This window comes from Nerophis ophidion, linkage group LG09 (assembly GCF_033978795.1).
Source record: "Nerophis ophidion isolate RoL-2023_Sa linkage group LG09, RoL_Noph_v1.0, whole genome shotgun sequence".
Taxonomy (NCBI): domain Eukaryota; kingdom Metazoa; phylum Chordata; class Actinopteri; order Syngnathiformes; family Syngnathidae; genus Nerophis; species Nerophis ophidion.
In genome coordinates this window covers 11,148,421-11,165,518 of record NC_084619.1, presented here as the reverse complement: position 1 = coordinate 11,165,518, position 17,098 = coordinate 11,148,421, and the positions used below count along the sequence as shown (strand labels likewise).

General features: G+C 39.6%; 1 protein-coding gene across 1 annotated transcript in view; it reads right to left on the bottom strand.

Annotated features, from left to right (window-relative positions):
- tmem72 (transmembrane protein 72) overlaps positions 1 to 17,098 on the bottom strand; it is a 41,095-nt gene that overhangs the window by 2,550 nt on the left and 21,447 nt on the right. The window contains exons 3-4 of the mRNA XM_061909921.1: positions 15,040 to 15,111; positions 3,986 to 4,125 (exon numbers count right to left, since the gene is read on the bottom strand). Coding sequence (XP_061765905.1) covers positions 3,986 to 4,125; positions 15,040 to 15,111 — 212 coding nt within the window. The remainder of the gene's footprint in view (positions 1 to 3,985; positions 4,126 to 15,039; positions 15,112 to 17,098) is intronic.

Below are 17,098 nucleotides of genomic sequence, written 5' to 3'. Positions count from 1 at the left end.
TTATCTATTTGACTTAATTTCTTAAATTAAGTTATCCATCCAACTGTGCACTGCAAAAATGACCATATTTCTGACAGTACAACTCTGGCATCTGAACCGCCTGTTATTTTTAACTTAAATTCTATCATCTCGGGGTGGTATAGCTCGGTTGGTAGAGCGGTCGTGCCAGCAACTTGAGAGTTCCAGGTTCGATCCCTGCTTCCGCCATCCTAGTCACTGCCGTTGTGTCCTTGGGCAAGACACTTTACCCACCTGCTCCCAGTGCCACCCACACTGGTTTACATGTAACTTAGATATTGGGTTTCATTAGGTAAAGCGCTTTGAGTCACTAGAGCAGGGGTCACCAACCTTTTTGAAACCAAGAGCTACTTCTTGGGTACTGATTAATGCGAAGGGCTACCAGTTTGATACACACTTAAACAAATTGCCAGAAATAGCCAATTTGCTTGATTTATCTTTAATAAATAAATCTATACAGTATATAGAAAAAAGGGTATTTCTGTTTGTCATTCCGTCACGATGGACTGGTGCAAAGTGGAAAAGTGTTTTTTTGTAGAGAATAAATGATGAAAAAAACACTTAATTGAACGGTTTAAAAGAGGAGAAAACAGGAAAAAAAAGAAAATTAAATTTTGAAACATAGTTTATCTTCAATTTCGACTCTTTAAAATTCAACCGAAAAACAGAAGAGAAAAACTAGCTAATTTGAATCTTTTGGAAAAAAATTAAAAAAGACTTTATGGAATATCATCAGTAACTTTTCCTAATTAAGATTAATTTTAGAATTTTGATGACGTGTTTTAAATAGGTTAAAATCCAATCTGCGCTTTGTCAGAATATATAACAAATTGGACCAAGCTATATTTCTAACAAAGACAAATCATTATTTCTTCTAGATTTTCCAGAACAAAAATTTTAAAAGAATTTCAAAACACTTTGAAATAAGATTTAAATTTGATTCTACAGATTTTCTACATTTGCCGGAAAATTTATTGGAATTTTAATCATAATAAGTGTGAAGAAATATTTCACAAATATTCTTCGTCGAAAAAACAGAAGCTAAAATGAAGAATTAAATTAAAATGTATTTATCCATCCATCCATCCATCATATTCCGCTTATCCGAGGTCGGGTCGCGGGGGCAGCAGCCTAAGCAGGGAAACCCAGACTTCCCTCTCCCCAGCCACTTCGTCTAGCTCTTCCCGGGGGATCCCGAGACGTTCCCAGGTCAGCCGGGAGACATAGTCTTCCCAACGTGTCCTGGGTCTTCCCCGTGGCCTCCTACCGGTTGGACGTGCCCTAAACCCCTCCCTATGTATTTATAATAAAAAAAAAATATTTACAATAAAAAAATAAATTTACTTGAACACTGATTTAAATTGTCAGGAAAGAAAAGGAAGGAATTTAAAAGGTAAAAAGTTATGTGTTTAAAAATCGTAAAATAATTTTTAAGGTTGTATTTTTTTCTCTAAAACTGTCTTTCTGAAAGTTATAAGAAGCAAAGTAAAAAAATAAATGAATTTATTTAAACAAGTGAAGACCAAGTCTTTAAAATATTTTCTTGGATTTTCAAATTCTATTTGAGTTTTGTCCCTCTAAAAATTAAAAATGTCAAGCAAAGCGAGACCAGCTTGCTAAAAAATAAATAAATACAATTAAAAAATAGAGGCAGCTCACTGGTAAGTGCTGCTATTTGAGCTATTTTTAGAACAGGCCAGCGGGCTACTCATCTGGTCCTTACAGGCTACCACGTTGGTGACCCCTGTACTAGAGAAAAGTGCTATATAAACATAATTCACTTCACTATGGTTGTTGCTTTTACAATTACTGCGGGCGGCATAGCTCGGTTGGTAGAGTGGCCGTGCCAGCAACTTGAGGGTTGCAGGTTCGATTCCCGCTTGTGCCATCGTAGTCACTGCCGTTGTGCCCTTGGGCAAGACACTTTACCCACCTGCTCCCAGTGCCACCCACACTGGTTTAAATGTAACTTAGATATTGGGTTTCACTATGTAAAGCACTTTGGGTCACTTGAGAAAAGCGCTATATAAATATACTTCACTTCACTAAAAGGAAAAACAGCACCACTGTTTTTTTTACAATAAAATTGTGTCAACAAAGTTTTCTTTACCATGGAAAAACTGTGGTACCATTTTTCCATTGACAATAATACACAGTGAAAACAACAATGGTAGAATTTACAGTAAAATTCTGGCGACTGAACTGCCTTTTTTTTTTTTTACCGTAAATTTAGAGTATTTTTTCTACAGCATATTATTGTAAATGGAAAAACAGGACAAGCAAAATAAAAACAAAGTGGCACTGTTTTACCATTTACAATAATGTGAGAGGTACAAGCAGTAGAAAATGGATGGATAATTCTTTTTATGAACACAATTCATTTAATGGTAAAATTCTGCTGACTAAACTGTTATTTTTTCAACATAAAATCTACAGATTTTTTTTTTTTTATACAAACCACGTAAAAAGTTTTTATCAAATGCAATTGTGTAATATATCATGAGGCTAATACTTACATTTTTATCAATATATTATTCACCGTTACAAACGGCCATCTGAGGGCAGCCATAACTAAAATGTGGCCCTCAATGAAAACAAGCTAAATAAAATGCATTTGACATCAATCAATCAATCAATGAATATTTATATAGCCCTAAATCACTAGTGTCTCAAAGGGCTGCACAAACCACAGCACAAACCACAAAGACATCCTCGGTACAGCCCACATAAGGGCAAGGAAAACTTACACCCAGTGGGACGTGGTTGACAATGATGACTATGAGAAACCTTGGAGAGGACCGCATTTGTGGGCAACCCCCCCCCCCCCCCCCCCACCCCCCCCCCCAGGGGAACCGGAAGCAATGGACGTCGAACATGAACACATTTACAATACAAGACAGACAATTTAATATCACCTCACATTACATCATGTCCGAAAAATTCTTTATTCATCAATAATGAATAAAGAAATACGAGCGGTAGTGGATGGATGTTCTAGACCAAATATCACTACATATATTTCACTTCACGCCAGTGTTACCATATCTTAGTTATTGTGCCGAAATATCGGTAAATAACTACAAAAGTACACCTATTCAATTACCGTGTTACACAAAGAAAATCACAAATAAAATTATATTTTGACGAAACAAAAGCATGTTTTATTGTAAGTTTATGAGCTGGAGTATGTTTAGAACTATATGGTGGCGACTTGTCCAGGGTGTACACCACCTTCCGCCCGATTTTACCCCCCCGCGACCCTAAAGGGAATAAGTGGTAGAAAATGGATGGATGGATGAATAAACATATTATTTTGTTTTATTTCGTCCAAAAAATGTATGTTAAAATGACAACAATTGCATACCTCCGGGCATGACCCCACACGTCCTTGTTAGCAGTCATGGCACCTGTTGTGCAGTTGGCCAAACTCTCTCAATACACTACTCTGAGAATGGTTTTGTTCAATTGTGGTGCAAAACGACAGCTGTAATTATTATTTATTATTCAGTCATTAGTGAAGTGAATTGTGAATTATACTTATTTAGCGCTTTTCTCGAAAGACTCAAAGCACTTGACTTAGTGAAACCCATTTTCAACATCTTAAAGGAAAACTGCACTTATTTTGGAATTTTGCCTATCTTTCACAATCATTATGAGTGACAAGAAGACAATTTTTTTTTTTTTTGCATTCTAACATGTAAAAATCGGCTCGTTCTTGGTGGCTAGCAATGCAGCTAATGGGAGCGATCCATTCCATTACTTTAAAGGGGAAGATTATCACAATTTCAGAAAGGCTAAAACCAATAAAAATCAGTTCCCTATTTCAAAATGTTACCCATCATGGAATATCCCGAAAAAAGGCTTTAAAGTGCCTGATTTTCGCTATCTGTGAAGCAACCGTCCATTTTTTAATTTCTAAATTTTAAATTCAGTACAGCGAACATGATGTCTAGCGGGTTACTTTTACCTGGGATAATGGCGTGCCACACCAAGACAGGATGCAGGAAACAGACCACAGACATTATGGAGTAATAGAGAAACTTATGAAAGCCTCCAACGTGGGCCATCTTCTCCCACAGTATGAAGACTTGCCAGTCTGGAGGACAGCTGCAGAAATGGGGAACGGCAAGGATTAAAACAAACAAGCAAATGTTAAAAATGTAAACGCATGTTTTATCTTGATGTATTTTTCGGACCATAGGGCGCACCGGATTACAAGGCGCACTGTCGACGAAGGAGTCTATTCAGATCTATTTTCATACAAAAGGCACACCGAATAAAAGGCGCATTTAAAATATTTTTTTTTTCTACATTTAAAACACTTACTTGTTGTCTACACCAATGGTCCCCAACCACCGGTCCGCGGACCGGTACCGGGCCGCACAAGAAATAAAAAATGAAAAAAATGTTTTGTTTTTTTTAAATTATTAAATCAACATAAAAAACACAATATATACATTATACTGTATATCAATATAGATCAATACAGTCTGCAGGGATACAGTCCGTAAGCACACATGATTGTATTTCTTTATGAAAATAAATATATAAATAAAAAAAATAAAAAACAACCCCCGGTCCGCAGCTACAAAAAAGTCTAAACAACAAGGAATCGTGGTTATTTGGTCAAAATGTTGCAGAGATTATGTTTTACGGACCCTCTTCAAACTGATTTCTGACTGTCTCTTTAGTATGCGGCGTTTTGTCTTATTTATGTGCCTCCATTTTGACATTGTCCTCTCCTCGCCATCCTTTGTTGTAGTTTTTAGCGCTTCCTTAGCGAATCTGACGGATATAAGTTTGAACTGTACGCTACTTTCTATTTGATGTCCCACAACAAGAGGATAGAGAAAAAGAAGGACCTTATTGACTACAGCGTGGACTACAATGGCGGACGCGTGCAAATTTTTGGGACTTATGCAGATCCCAAATACACAACAGCAGGAACCAATAGGTAAGAAAAGTTGATTTTGCATAATGTTACAAAACAAAACGGCCGATAATATCTCCTAATAGGTGTCATTTTGGGGTCCTTATCCGCACAACATGATGATAACCGTATAATGAAGCACAGTACGTCTGACTACAGTAGCCGGAACGCTCCGATAGCTTAAAACATTTTAACAGACCTTTTTGAGCGCCGCGTGTTATGTTCTTGTCATTATCCGTGATCCAAGTCATGTTTTGTTTAGTTCATTTCTGTTGGCTCTGGACTCCTTTTGTTCTTGTTTGTGCACCTGTGAGTTTGTTTAGTCACCATGGGAACTTTTGATTTTCACCTGCTTTTTACGTTCACCTGTTGTTCATTAGAGACTCTATTTAAGCCTGCCTTTTCCGGTCACTCGTTGTGGCTTCATTATTTGCTATACGCAGCTGTTACGTCCCATGTTCCTGTGTCCTGCTCCTGTGTTCCCTGTGCTAAGGTATTGCCCTAGCTTCCTGTGCGATCGGCACATTTTGTTTTGTCTTTTTGGTACGTGTCTGATTAAACAATCATGTTCTACCTGACGCTGTCGTCCCGAGCCGTCCGTTCTGCATTCCGGGAGAATCTGACAGTTCTATATACTCAATGAAACACCAAATATGGTCTTGCATGCTTACCGATACTTGCTAGCATCATTTATTGAACAGGCGTCAACCTGCAGTCCACATGTGTATCTCAGAGTCATGTATAGAGAAAGTATGAACAACCTGGTTTCAATGATTGGTCGAAAGGCCCTCACGTGACTACCATACCATAGCAATTGTATCCCATTTCCTTTTTCTCTGTAACAGAATAATATTAACATACCATAGTAAGTAAACAAATATTAAAACAAATATTAAAATATTAATATTTTATTTATTTTTTGTTTTTATTCAGTCATTGGTGGAGCATAATAATGTGTTTTTTTTAATATTGTTTTTAACATGGCTGTGCAGCACTTTGGAAACGTTATTGTTGTTTATATGTGCTATATTAATAAAGTGGATTGGATTGGATTAAATGCATAATATTTATCTAAAAAAATAAGTTCAAGGTGTTCATCATAATTCTTGTTCTGTGTAGTTTGAACAGTCTCTTAAACTGGATCATTTTGGTGCTTTGTTTAATTCCACGTACGAATATACTAAATATTTTAAGTGTTGTACGAGCATACAAATGTTTTAAATGCGATGTAAATGAGGGATTTCTACCCACTGCTATGTTGGAATTGTTATTTATATTGATACTGTTGTTGATATTATTATTATGTTATTCTATTCTGTGTTATATGTCTTTTATGTTGCACGATTGCGCCAGGTAAAATTCCTAGTTTGTGAACCCCTTCTCAAACAATGGCAATAAAACTTCTCTGATTCTGATTATTCATTTTTGCTTGACTACTTTTGGATTGTTTTGTGTCATGTTCGTGTGCCTTCTCAATTGCTCTGTTGATTGCTATTCTGAATGTTGCTGGGCCGGTTTTGGATTTGGAATTGTATTACAATGGAGCAATATAGCTCGGTTGGTAGAGTGACCGTGCCAGCAACTTGAGGGTTCCATGTGCGATCCCCGCTTCCGCCATCGCAGTCACCGCCATTGTGTCCTTGCTGCACGTGCTCCCAGTGCCACCCACACTGGTTTAAATGTAACTTAGATATTGGGTTTCACTATCTAAAAGTGCTTTGAGTCACTAGAGAAAAGCGCTATATAATTAACTAACTAATTATGGGATTATTGTGTATTATTTTGTTGGACTGATTCATGAAAAATAAAAAATAAATAGATGTTGACATACCTGGCCATATTTTCTCCAAAACTGGTGGTCCAAAGTTAATGAGGATTTTGGCAAAATGACGGTATTAAGTTTAATTTTGGTTGTTAATTTTGAAATTAAACAATGGATGTCTGCTAATTTTTTGCAACTTAACGCCAAAAAAACGGAAATGCTGATTATCGGTCCTGCTAGACACCGACCTCTATTTAATAATACAACTTTAACATTTGACAACCAAATAATAAAACAAGGTGACTCGGTAAAAAATCTGGGTATTATCTTCGACCCAAGTCTCTCCTTTGAGTCACACATTAAAAGCGTTACTAAAACGGCCTTCTTTCATCTCCGTAATATCGCTAAAATTCGCTCCATTTTGTCCACTAAAGACGCCGAGATCATTATCCATGCGTTTGTTACGTCTCGTCTCGATTACTGTAACGTATTATTTTCGGGTCTCCCCATGTCTAGCATTAAAAGATTACAGTTGGTACAAAATGCTGCTGCTAGACTTTTGACAAGAACAAGAAAGTTTGATCACATTACGCCTGTACTGGCTCACCTGCACTGGCTTCCTGTGCACTTAAGATGTGACTTTAAGGTTTTACTACTTACGTATAAAATACTACACGGTCTAGCTCCAGCCTATCTCGCCGATTGTATTGTACCATATGTCCCGGCAAGAAATCTGTGTTCAAAAGAATCCGGCTTATTAGTAATTCCTAGAGCCCCAAAAAAGTCTGCGGGCTATAGAGCGTTTTCCGTTCGGGCTCCAGTACTCTGGAATGCCCTCCCGGTAACAGTTCGAGATGCTACCTCAGTAGAAGCATTTAAGTCTCACCTTAAAACTCATCTGTATACTCTAGCCTTTAAATAGACCTCCTTTTTAGACCAGTTGATCTGCCGCTTCTTTTCTTTCTCCTATGTCCCCCCCTCCCTTGTGGAGGGGGTCCGGTCCGATGACCATGGATGAAGTACTGGCTGTCCAGAGTCGAGACCCAGGATGGACCGCCTGTCGTGACCCAGGATGGACCGCTCGCCTGTATCGGTTGGGGACATCTCTACGCTGCTGATCCGCCTCCGCTTGAGATGGTCTCCTGTGGACGGGACTCTCGCTGCTGTCTTGGATCCGCTTGAACTGAACTCTCGCGGCTGTGTTGGAGCCACTATGGATTGAACTTTCACAGCATCATGTTAGACCCGCTCGACATCCATTGCTTTTGGTCCCCTAGAGGGGGGGGGTTGCCCACATCTGAGGTCCTCTCCAAGGTTTCTCATAGTCAGCATTGTCACTGGCGTCCCACTGGATGTGAATTCTCCCTGCCCACTGGGTGTGAGTTTTCCTTACCCTTTTGTGGGTTCTTCCGAGGATGTTGTAGTCGTAATGATTTGTGCAGTCCTTTGAGACATTTGTGATTTGGGGCTATATAAATAAACATTGATTGAAATACATTTAGCTGGCGGGAGATTGTTAGAGAGCCACTGGTCAATAAACATTGCATGAATGTAGTGGCGGAGTGTAAAAACGGCCGCAAAATTGTCCCCAAATTATTATTATATATACACCACTTTGACAAAAATAAAAGCATGTTTTATCGTAACTTTGAGCTAGAGTAAATTAAGAACTATATTCAGACTTATTGTTCTGGTTTATTTCATCAGGAAAACTACGTGTGAAGGACTGCAATTGCAGTTCCTTGGTGCCAAACATGGCGCCATACTCTCTTTATACATGACTCTGGTATCTCTTTTGCGAGAGTGCCATTTACTGGTCATACTTATCATTACACCATGTACCACAACCAGAATAAGCACAACCAGAATTAATACATGCACAAGGCGCACCGGAGGATAAGGCGCAGTGTAGATTTTTGATAAAATGATAGGATTTCAAGTGCCAATTATAGTCCAAAAAATACTGTATACTGTATTTTTGTAACTGGACTACCCATTATGCTTTACAGTAGGGGTGTCAAACTCATTTTAGATCAGGGGCCACATGGAGAAAAATCCACTCCCAAGTGGGCGGGACTGGTAAAATCACGACACGATAACTTAAAAATAAAGACTTCAGATTGTTTTCTTTATTTAAAAATAGAACAAGCACATTCTGAAATTGTAGAAATCATAATGTTGTTGAGTTTTTTAACACATACATGTTGCGGTTACTGCGATGAGGGGGCGACTTGTCCAGGGTGTACCGCCTTCCGCCCGATTGTAGCAGAGATAAACGCCAGTGCCCCGCGCGACCCCAAAGGGATTAAGCGGTAGAAAATTGATGGATGGATGGATGTTGCGGTTAATAGTATTCTCTTTATTTGTCGTTATTATCATTTTCTGAATAAATTATATGCTAATGTTCATCAGTTAACTCAATGGTGTTAATTTTCAGTCTATCAAGATGAAAAAAATATATCCAAATCAAATTACAATATGTTATTTATGTAGTTCGATCATTTTCATCGACTGATGTACTAACATCATGTGGTTTAATTTGTACATATGTAGCATCATCTACAAAGATACAAAGAATTGCTATTGCGACATCCGGTGGACACATTTAGAACAGCAGTTTCTTTCATTCAAAAATTTTAGGTTAATTTTTATACTCCGCAAACTCATCCCGCGGGCCGGATAAAACCTTGACTAAAGCGTGGACTACAATGGCGGACGCATGCAAATTTTTGGGACTTATGCTTACGTCGGACTTCGGGCCGAACGTTTGACATCCCTGCTCTACAGGCACTACGTAAACATTGTTGGAGTTTACATGTTTGTTGTTTATTGCACATGTCGTGGTCATTGTATGCAGTTACTTTATGTCACGTATTAACTTGCTGTGGATATGTTGTGATGTTTATTTTGATTGCACTTGCACCAAATAGGCCCCAAAAATTATAGTACCGTGTTTTTCGGAGTATAAGTCGCTCCAGAGTATAAGTTACACTTGCCGAAAATGCATAATAAAGAAGGAAAAAAAAAACATATAAGTCGCACTGGAGTATAAGTCGCATTTTTTGGGGACATATATTTGATAGAATCCAACACCAAGAATAGATATTTGAAAGACAATTTAAAATAAATAAAGACTAGTAAATAACAGGCTGAATAAGTGTACGTTATATGACGCATAAATAAACAACTAAGAAGGTTGTAGAACATATTATGGTAAGAGTCATTCAAATAACTATAACATATAGAACATGCTATATGTTTACCAAACAAACTGTCACTCCTAGTCGCTAAATCCCATGATATCTTATACGTCTAGTCTCTTACGTGAATGAGCTAAATAATATTATTTGATATTTTACGGTAATGTGTTAATAATTTCACACATAAGTCGCTCCTGAGTATAAGTCGCACCCCCGGCCAAACTATGAAAAAAAACTGCGACTTATAGTCCGAAAACTACGGTACATGTTTTCCTTTCTTATTGTTTTCATGGTAAAAGTTGAAAGAAAACTGCTACCAACTGGTTGTAGGCTTGTGCTTTGTTCAGGCTTGAATACGGATGCTCCAGAGTATAAGTCGCTCCAGAGTATAAGTCGCACTTGCCGAAAATGCATAATAAAGAAGAAAAAAAAACATATAAGTCGCACTGGAGTATAAGTCGCATTTTTTGGGGACATATATTTGATAGAATCCAACACCAAGAATAGACATTTGAAAGACAATTTTAAATAAATAAAGACTAGTAAATAACAGGCTGAATAAGTGTACGTTATATGACGCATAAATAAACAACTAAGAAGGTTGTAGAACATATTATGGTAAGAGTCATTCAAATAACTATAACATATAGAACATGCTATATGTTTACCAAACAATCTGTCACTGCTAGTCGCTAAATCCCATTAAATCTTATACGTCTAGTCTCTTACGTGAATGAGCTAAATGATATCATTTGATATTTTACGGTATCCATCCATCCATTTTCTACCGCTTATTCCCTTTCGGGGTCGCGGGGGGCGCTGGCGCCTATCTCAGCTACAATCGGGCGGAAGGCGGGGTACACCCTGGACAAGTCGCCACCTCATCGCAGGGCCAACACAGATAGACGGACAACATTCACACTCACATTCACACACTAGGGCCAATTTAGTGTTGCCAATCAACCTATCCCCAGGTGCATGTCTTTGGAGGTGGGAGGAAGCCGGAGTACCCGGAGGGAACCCACGCAGTCACGGGGAGAACATGCAAACTCCACACAGAAAGATCCCGAGCCTGGATTTGAACCCAGGACTGCAGGACCTTCGTATTGTGAGGCAGACGCACTAACCCCTCTGCCACCGTGAAGCCCAATGAGCTAAATAATATTAATTTATATTTTACGGTAATGTGTTAATAATTTCACACATAAGTCGCTCCTGAGTATACGTCGCACCCCCGGCAAAACTATGAAAAAAAACTGTGACTTATAGTCCGAAAACTACGGTACATGTTTTCCTTTCTTATTGTGTTCATGGTAAAAGTTGAAAGAAAACTGCTACCAACTGGTTGTAGGCTTGTGCTTTGTTCAGGCGTGAATACGGAGGCTCCAGAGTATAAGTCGCTCCAGAGTATAAGTCGCACTTGCCGAAAATGCATAATAAAGAAGGAAAAAAAAACATATAAGTCGCACTGGAGTATAAGTCGCATTTTTGGGGGACATATATTTGATAGAATCCAACACCAAGAATAGACATTTGAAAGACAATTTAAAATAAATAAAGACTAGTAAATAACAGGCTGAATAAGTGTACGATATATGACGCATAAATAAACAACTAAGAAGGTTGTAGAACATATTATGGTAAGAGTCATTCAAATAACTATAACATATAGAACATGCTATACGTTTACCAAACAATCTGTCACTCCTAGTCGCTAAATCCCATGATATCTTATACGTCTAGTCTCTTACGTGAATGAGCTAAATAATATTATTTGATATTTTACGGTAATGTGTTAATAATTTCACACATAAGTCGCTCCAAACTATGAAAAAAAACTGCGACTTATAGTCCGAAAACTACGGTACATGTTTTCCTTTCTTATTGTTTTCATGGTAAAAGTTGAAAGAAAACTGCTACCAACTGGTTGTAGGCTTGTGCTTCGTTCAGGCGTGAGTACGGATGCTCAATGTGCCTGATTTATACTACGACACCAAATAACAAGTGCAAACTAAAACAAATTGCACATATTATTAGTGGGAGGGTGATTTAGCGACTGCGTACGCAGTTGATAAAAAGTGCAAAAGTAGTGTGGATCGCTGTGATTAAATTAAGTTTTTGCGTGCATACTATTAGCTGTCACCATGTCATTCATGCACCATGATCCAACCTGTGGTGTTTTGCTGTGTTGCGGAACATGCAGCAGACAACTAAAATAGGCGCCACCGAGGAAGAAAGGTAAGAGGAAAAGTTAGGAACTTATTGCTGAATGAGGCCCAGTGAGCTTAGACTTGGTCTCAGTGTATCTACAAAACCAAAATTAAACTGAGTCAGTATTTCTGGGATTGAACAAAAAAACACAACATGTAAACTCTTCTAGGTATCAAATACCTCCTTTGTCATGTCCACGTATCAATCCAGTGCTAACTCAACAAACTGTCAGAAACGGAGGTAAATCTATTCCAAAGGGTTGAGTTCACTTTTTTCGTGTTTGACAAAGACATTTTGGGGCAACGAGGGTTCCAAATGATGATGTATTCGAAGCAGAAGACATAAAACGGCATGTTTTAAGTTTCATGAGGGTCAAGGAGGACGAAGCACCTTTTGTTTGTCCCCGGTATGAACCGTTTGCTTGCCTAACAGAATTGCTATTGTGACATCCAGTGGACACATTTGGAACAGCAGTTTCTAATATAAAAAAAAAAAGCAGCTCATTTTAAGGCCTACTGAAATTTGATTTTCTTATTTAAACGGGGATAGCAGGTCCATTCTATGTGTCATACTTGATCATTTCGCGATATTGCCATATTTTTGCTGAAAAGATTTAGTAGAGAACATCGACAATAAAGTTTGCAACTTTTGGTCGCTAATAAAAAAGCCTTGCCTGTACCGGAAGTAGCAGACGATGTGCGCGTGACGTCACGGGTTGTAGAGCGCCTCACGGTGTAGCTCGGTTGGTAGAGTGGCCGTGCCAGCAACTTGAGGGTTGCAGGTTCGATCCCCACTTCCGCCATCCTAGATACTGCTGTTGTGTCTTTGGGCAAGACATTTTACCCACCTGCTCCCAGTGCCACCCAAACTGGTTTAAATGTAACTTAGCTATTGGGTTTCACTATGTAAAGCGCTTTGAGTCACTAGAGAAAAAGTGCTGTATAAATATAATTCACGTCACTTCACTCACATCCTCACATTGTTTATAATCATAGCCACCAGCAGCGAGAGCGATTCGGACCGAGAAAGCGACCGTTTCTCCATTAATTTGAGCGAGGATGAAATATTCGTGGATGAGGAAAGTTAGAGTGAAGCACTAGAAAAAAATAAAATAAAATAGGCGACGGCAGTGGGAACGATTCAGATGTTATTGACTTGACTTGACTTGACTTTATTTATTCATGCTTGCAGTGGAGCCAAGGCCCCACTGAAAAAACAGCTGAACTTTACAATAGATATCAAACAAACAACAATAAAAAATTAAAAGAACAAACAGTATTTTAGAAATTTTGAACATCCTCAGGGCAGCAGCAGCATGGAAACTGTTAGCATTCTGGTATATAACTATATTACTTATTTAATTAGTGTCATTATACAGCTTAATTGCAGCGTGCAGGGTAGAGTTTTTAAGTCTCTTTGTCTTTGCTCTGGGCTCGGGTTCAGCCAGCTAATGTTGGTTCCTCAATGTCCTGGCAGTGCGGCTGCCTCGTGTTGGAGGTAGCAGGTCATGCAAAGGATGTTGCTCATCATATAGACACATTTACTAGGATAATTCTGGAAAATCCCCTATCTGCTTATTGTGTTACTAGTGTTTTAGTGAGATTATAAAGTCATACCTGAAAGTCGGAGGGCTGCGGTGACTGCAAGTGTCTCTGAGGGAAGCCATATGGAGGAGCCAAGAAAGTCACAGCTGCCTTTTTGACGCAAACTCCGCTCAAGTCTGCGGTAAGAGCCGACTTAATATCACAATTTTCTCATCCAAAAACTTGTTGTTTGACACGTGGTAGAGAAACATGTTCGCTTGACCGCTCTTTTCCATATTAACGCTTTACAACAAACAAAGAAACACCGGCTGTGTTTTGGTTGCTAAAGGCAGCTGCTTTCCACCAACAGCATTCTTCTTTATAGTCTCCATTATTAATTGAACAAATTGCAAAAGATTCAGCAACACAGTTGTCCAAAATACTGTGTAATTATGCGATGAAAAGAGACGACTTTTAGCCGTGGGTGGTGCTGGGCTATAATGTCCACTCCAACCATTCATACTTCAACATAAACGTCATTATTCCGCGACGTTTTCAACAAGAAACTCCGCGGGAAATTTAAAATTGTAATTTAGTAAACTAAAAAGGCCGTATTGGCATGTGTTGCGATGTTAATATTTCATCATTGATGGGTGAGGGAAGAGTGGATCGTGAGATCGACAGGCGGATCGGTGCGGCGTCTTCAGTAATGCGGACGTTGTACCGATCCGTTGTGGTGATGAAGGAGCTGAGCCGGAAGGCGAAGCTCTCAATTTACCGGTCGTTCTACGTTCCCATCCTCACCTATGGTCATGAGCTTTGGGTAATGACCGAAAGGATAAGATCACGGGTACAAGCGGCCGAAATGAGTTTCCTCCGCCGTGTGTCGGGGCTCTCCCTTAGAGATAGGGGGAGAAGCTCTGCCATCCGGGAGGAACTCAAAGTAAAGCCGCTGCTCCTTCACATCGAGAGGAGCCAGATGAGGTGGTTCGGGCATCTGGTCAGGATGCCACCCGAACGCCTCCCTAGGGAGGTGTTTAGGGCACGTCCAACCGGTAGGAGGCCACGGGGAAGACCCAGGACACGTTGGGAAGACTATGTCTCCCGGCTGGCCTGGGAACGCCTCAGGATCCCCCGGGAAGAGCTAGACGAAGTGGCTGGGGAGAGGGAAGTCTGGGTTTCCCTGCTTAGGCTGTTGCCCCCGCGACCCGACCTCGGATAAGCGGAAGATGATGGATGGATGGATGGATATATAAACTATCAGACTGCGTGGTCGGTAGTAGTGGGTTACAGTAGGCCTTTTAGTACTTGCCGAACTCATCACGCGGGTCGGATATGTTTGACACCCTTGAGCTAAACGTTGTGGTGTTGCAGAATATGAAATGGTGTACTCACGGTAGGCACATGAGCAGAAGTGCATCGACGAAATAAGCCAGTTCAAACATCATGATGCCAAAAGAGGACACTCTGTTCAGGGAAACAAAAAATATTTTGCACTCAGTGGGGGTCAAAACATCTATTGAGAGCAGACTGAATTTAATCATGTTAGCTTGTTTGTGAATGGCAAGTTTCTTTCATTAAAAAGGACCATTCAGTAATTACCCCATTAAATAGCAGGATAACCATCTTGTCACCCATAAAAAGCCCCCCAGGACTTAACTCATCACATGGAAGTCTCTTCTTGGAAAATATATTCTAACCTAAACAGTTTTGAGTTGCATTTTTCCTCAGGGAGCAGCTTTCCTGTGGATTTCTGTGTGTGTGGTTGTTTGTCTGGCTGTGACCCAGATAAATATCAGCAGGACTTGTTACACTTCAGGACAGAAAGTAGGCCAAGGTGTTTGAATGGTTTATACAATGGGTGGGCATTACGTCGATCGCGATCGACTGCTCGATCTCGGAGGGTGTGTCAGTCGATCTCAAGCCAGGCATTAAAAAATAGACATAAAAATGAGCAATCATCAATCATACCAAGACTTCACTTTCGTCAGTTGTTTGACATTCTCGGCACCCGAGGATCTTGTGAGATGACGCTGGCTGCTGCGAGCTCATATTTAAGAAAAAAATCACTAACAGGGCGGACGCAGAGAAACACATTTTATTTCTAGAGACTCCGTACCTACTGTCAAAACTCTAAAGACAGACTGCACAGTTCCTGTCTTCACCATAAAAGACCTGTTTCATCCTGTCTGTGCTAACAAAATAAGAGTCTCAGAAAGCTAGCGTGCACAAGCTAGCAAGCTACGGAGTTTGATGCCAATGTATTTCTCCCCCGCCCTCAGCGACCGCTTTCTCACTTGCTTGCCCACCCGCACAGTCACTGACGTCACTCACCTGCTGCCAGACATTAAAGGGCCACACACATATGCTACTCTCATAACAAAGTGTTTAAAAACGAGTATGCAAGTTGGACAAATGAGATGCCAAATCCAACCACTTTCATGTGGTATTGGACAGAAAGGAGGACTTTTTTTTTTTTCCTCCATTTGAAAATGCAGACGTTATCAGCACCACTGTCTAATTCCAATCAATGCAAGTCATCAGAATCAGGTAATACACCAACTTATATTCTTGTCTTCATGAAAGAAAGGAATCTATGTGCGTTAAACATGCTTGTATTATCATTAAACACCATTAACTTGTTAACAAAAATGTCTCTTTCATAAATAAATAAATATGAATTATAAATAGGAATGAGGTAGATCTCCTCGACTTGGTCAATTGAAAAGTAGCTCGCCTGCAGAAAAAGTGTGAGCGTTTATACAGTGGGGCAAAAAAGTATTTAGTCAGCCACCGATTGTGCAAGTTCTCCCTCTTAAAATGATGACAGAGGTCTGTAATTTTCATCATAGGTACACTTCAACTGTGAGAGACAGAATGTGAAAAAAAATCCAGGAATTCACATTGTAGGAATTTTAAAGAATTTATTTGTAAATTATGGTGAAAAATAAGTATTTGGTCAACCATTCAAAGCTCTCGCTGATGGAAGGAGGTTTTGGCTCAAAATCTCACGATACATGGCCCCATTCATTCTTTCCTTAACACGGATCAATCGTCCTGTCATCTTAGCACAGGGGTGTCAAACTCAAATACAGAGTGGGCCAAAATTTCAAACTGAACAAAGGTTGAACAAAACCTTTTAATAGGGACCCAAACAAGTTTTGCAATGAATATTGAACAAGCAAGGCTTAAATAGGGCAGCACGGTGGAACAGGGGTTAGTGCATCTGCCTCACAATACGAAGGTCCTGAGTAATCCTGGGTTCAATCCCGGGCTCGGGATCTTTCTGTGTGGAGTTTGCATGTTCTCCTGGGACTGCGTGGGTTCACTCCGGGTATTTGGGCTTCCTCCCATGGAACAGGCAGAGCTTATATAACGTATTAGTGCAAACTTTCCAAAAACATCAGTGGTATATTAAATAAAATGTAATTAAAAAAATGAATGCCGCTTTTCT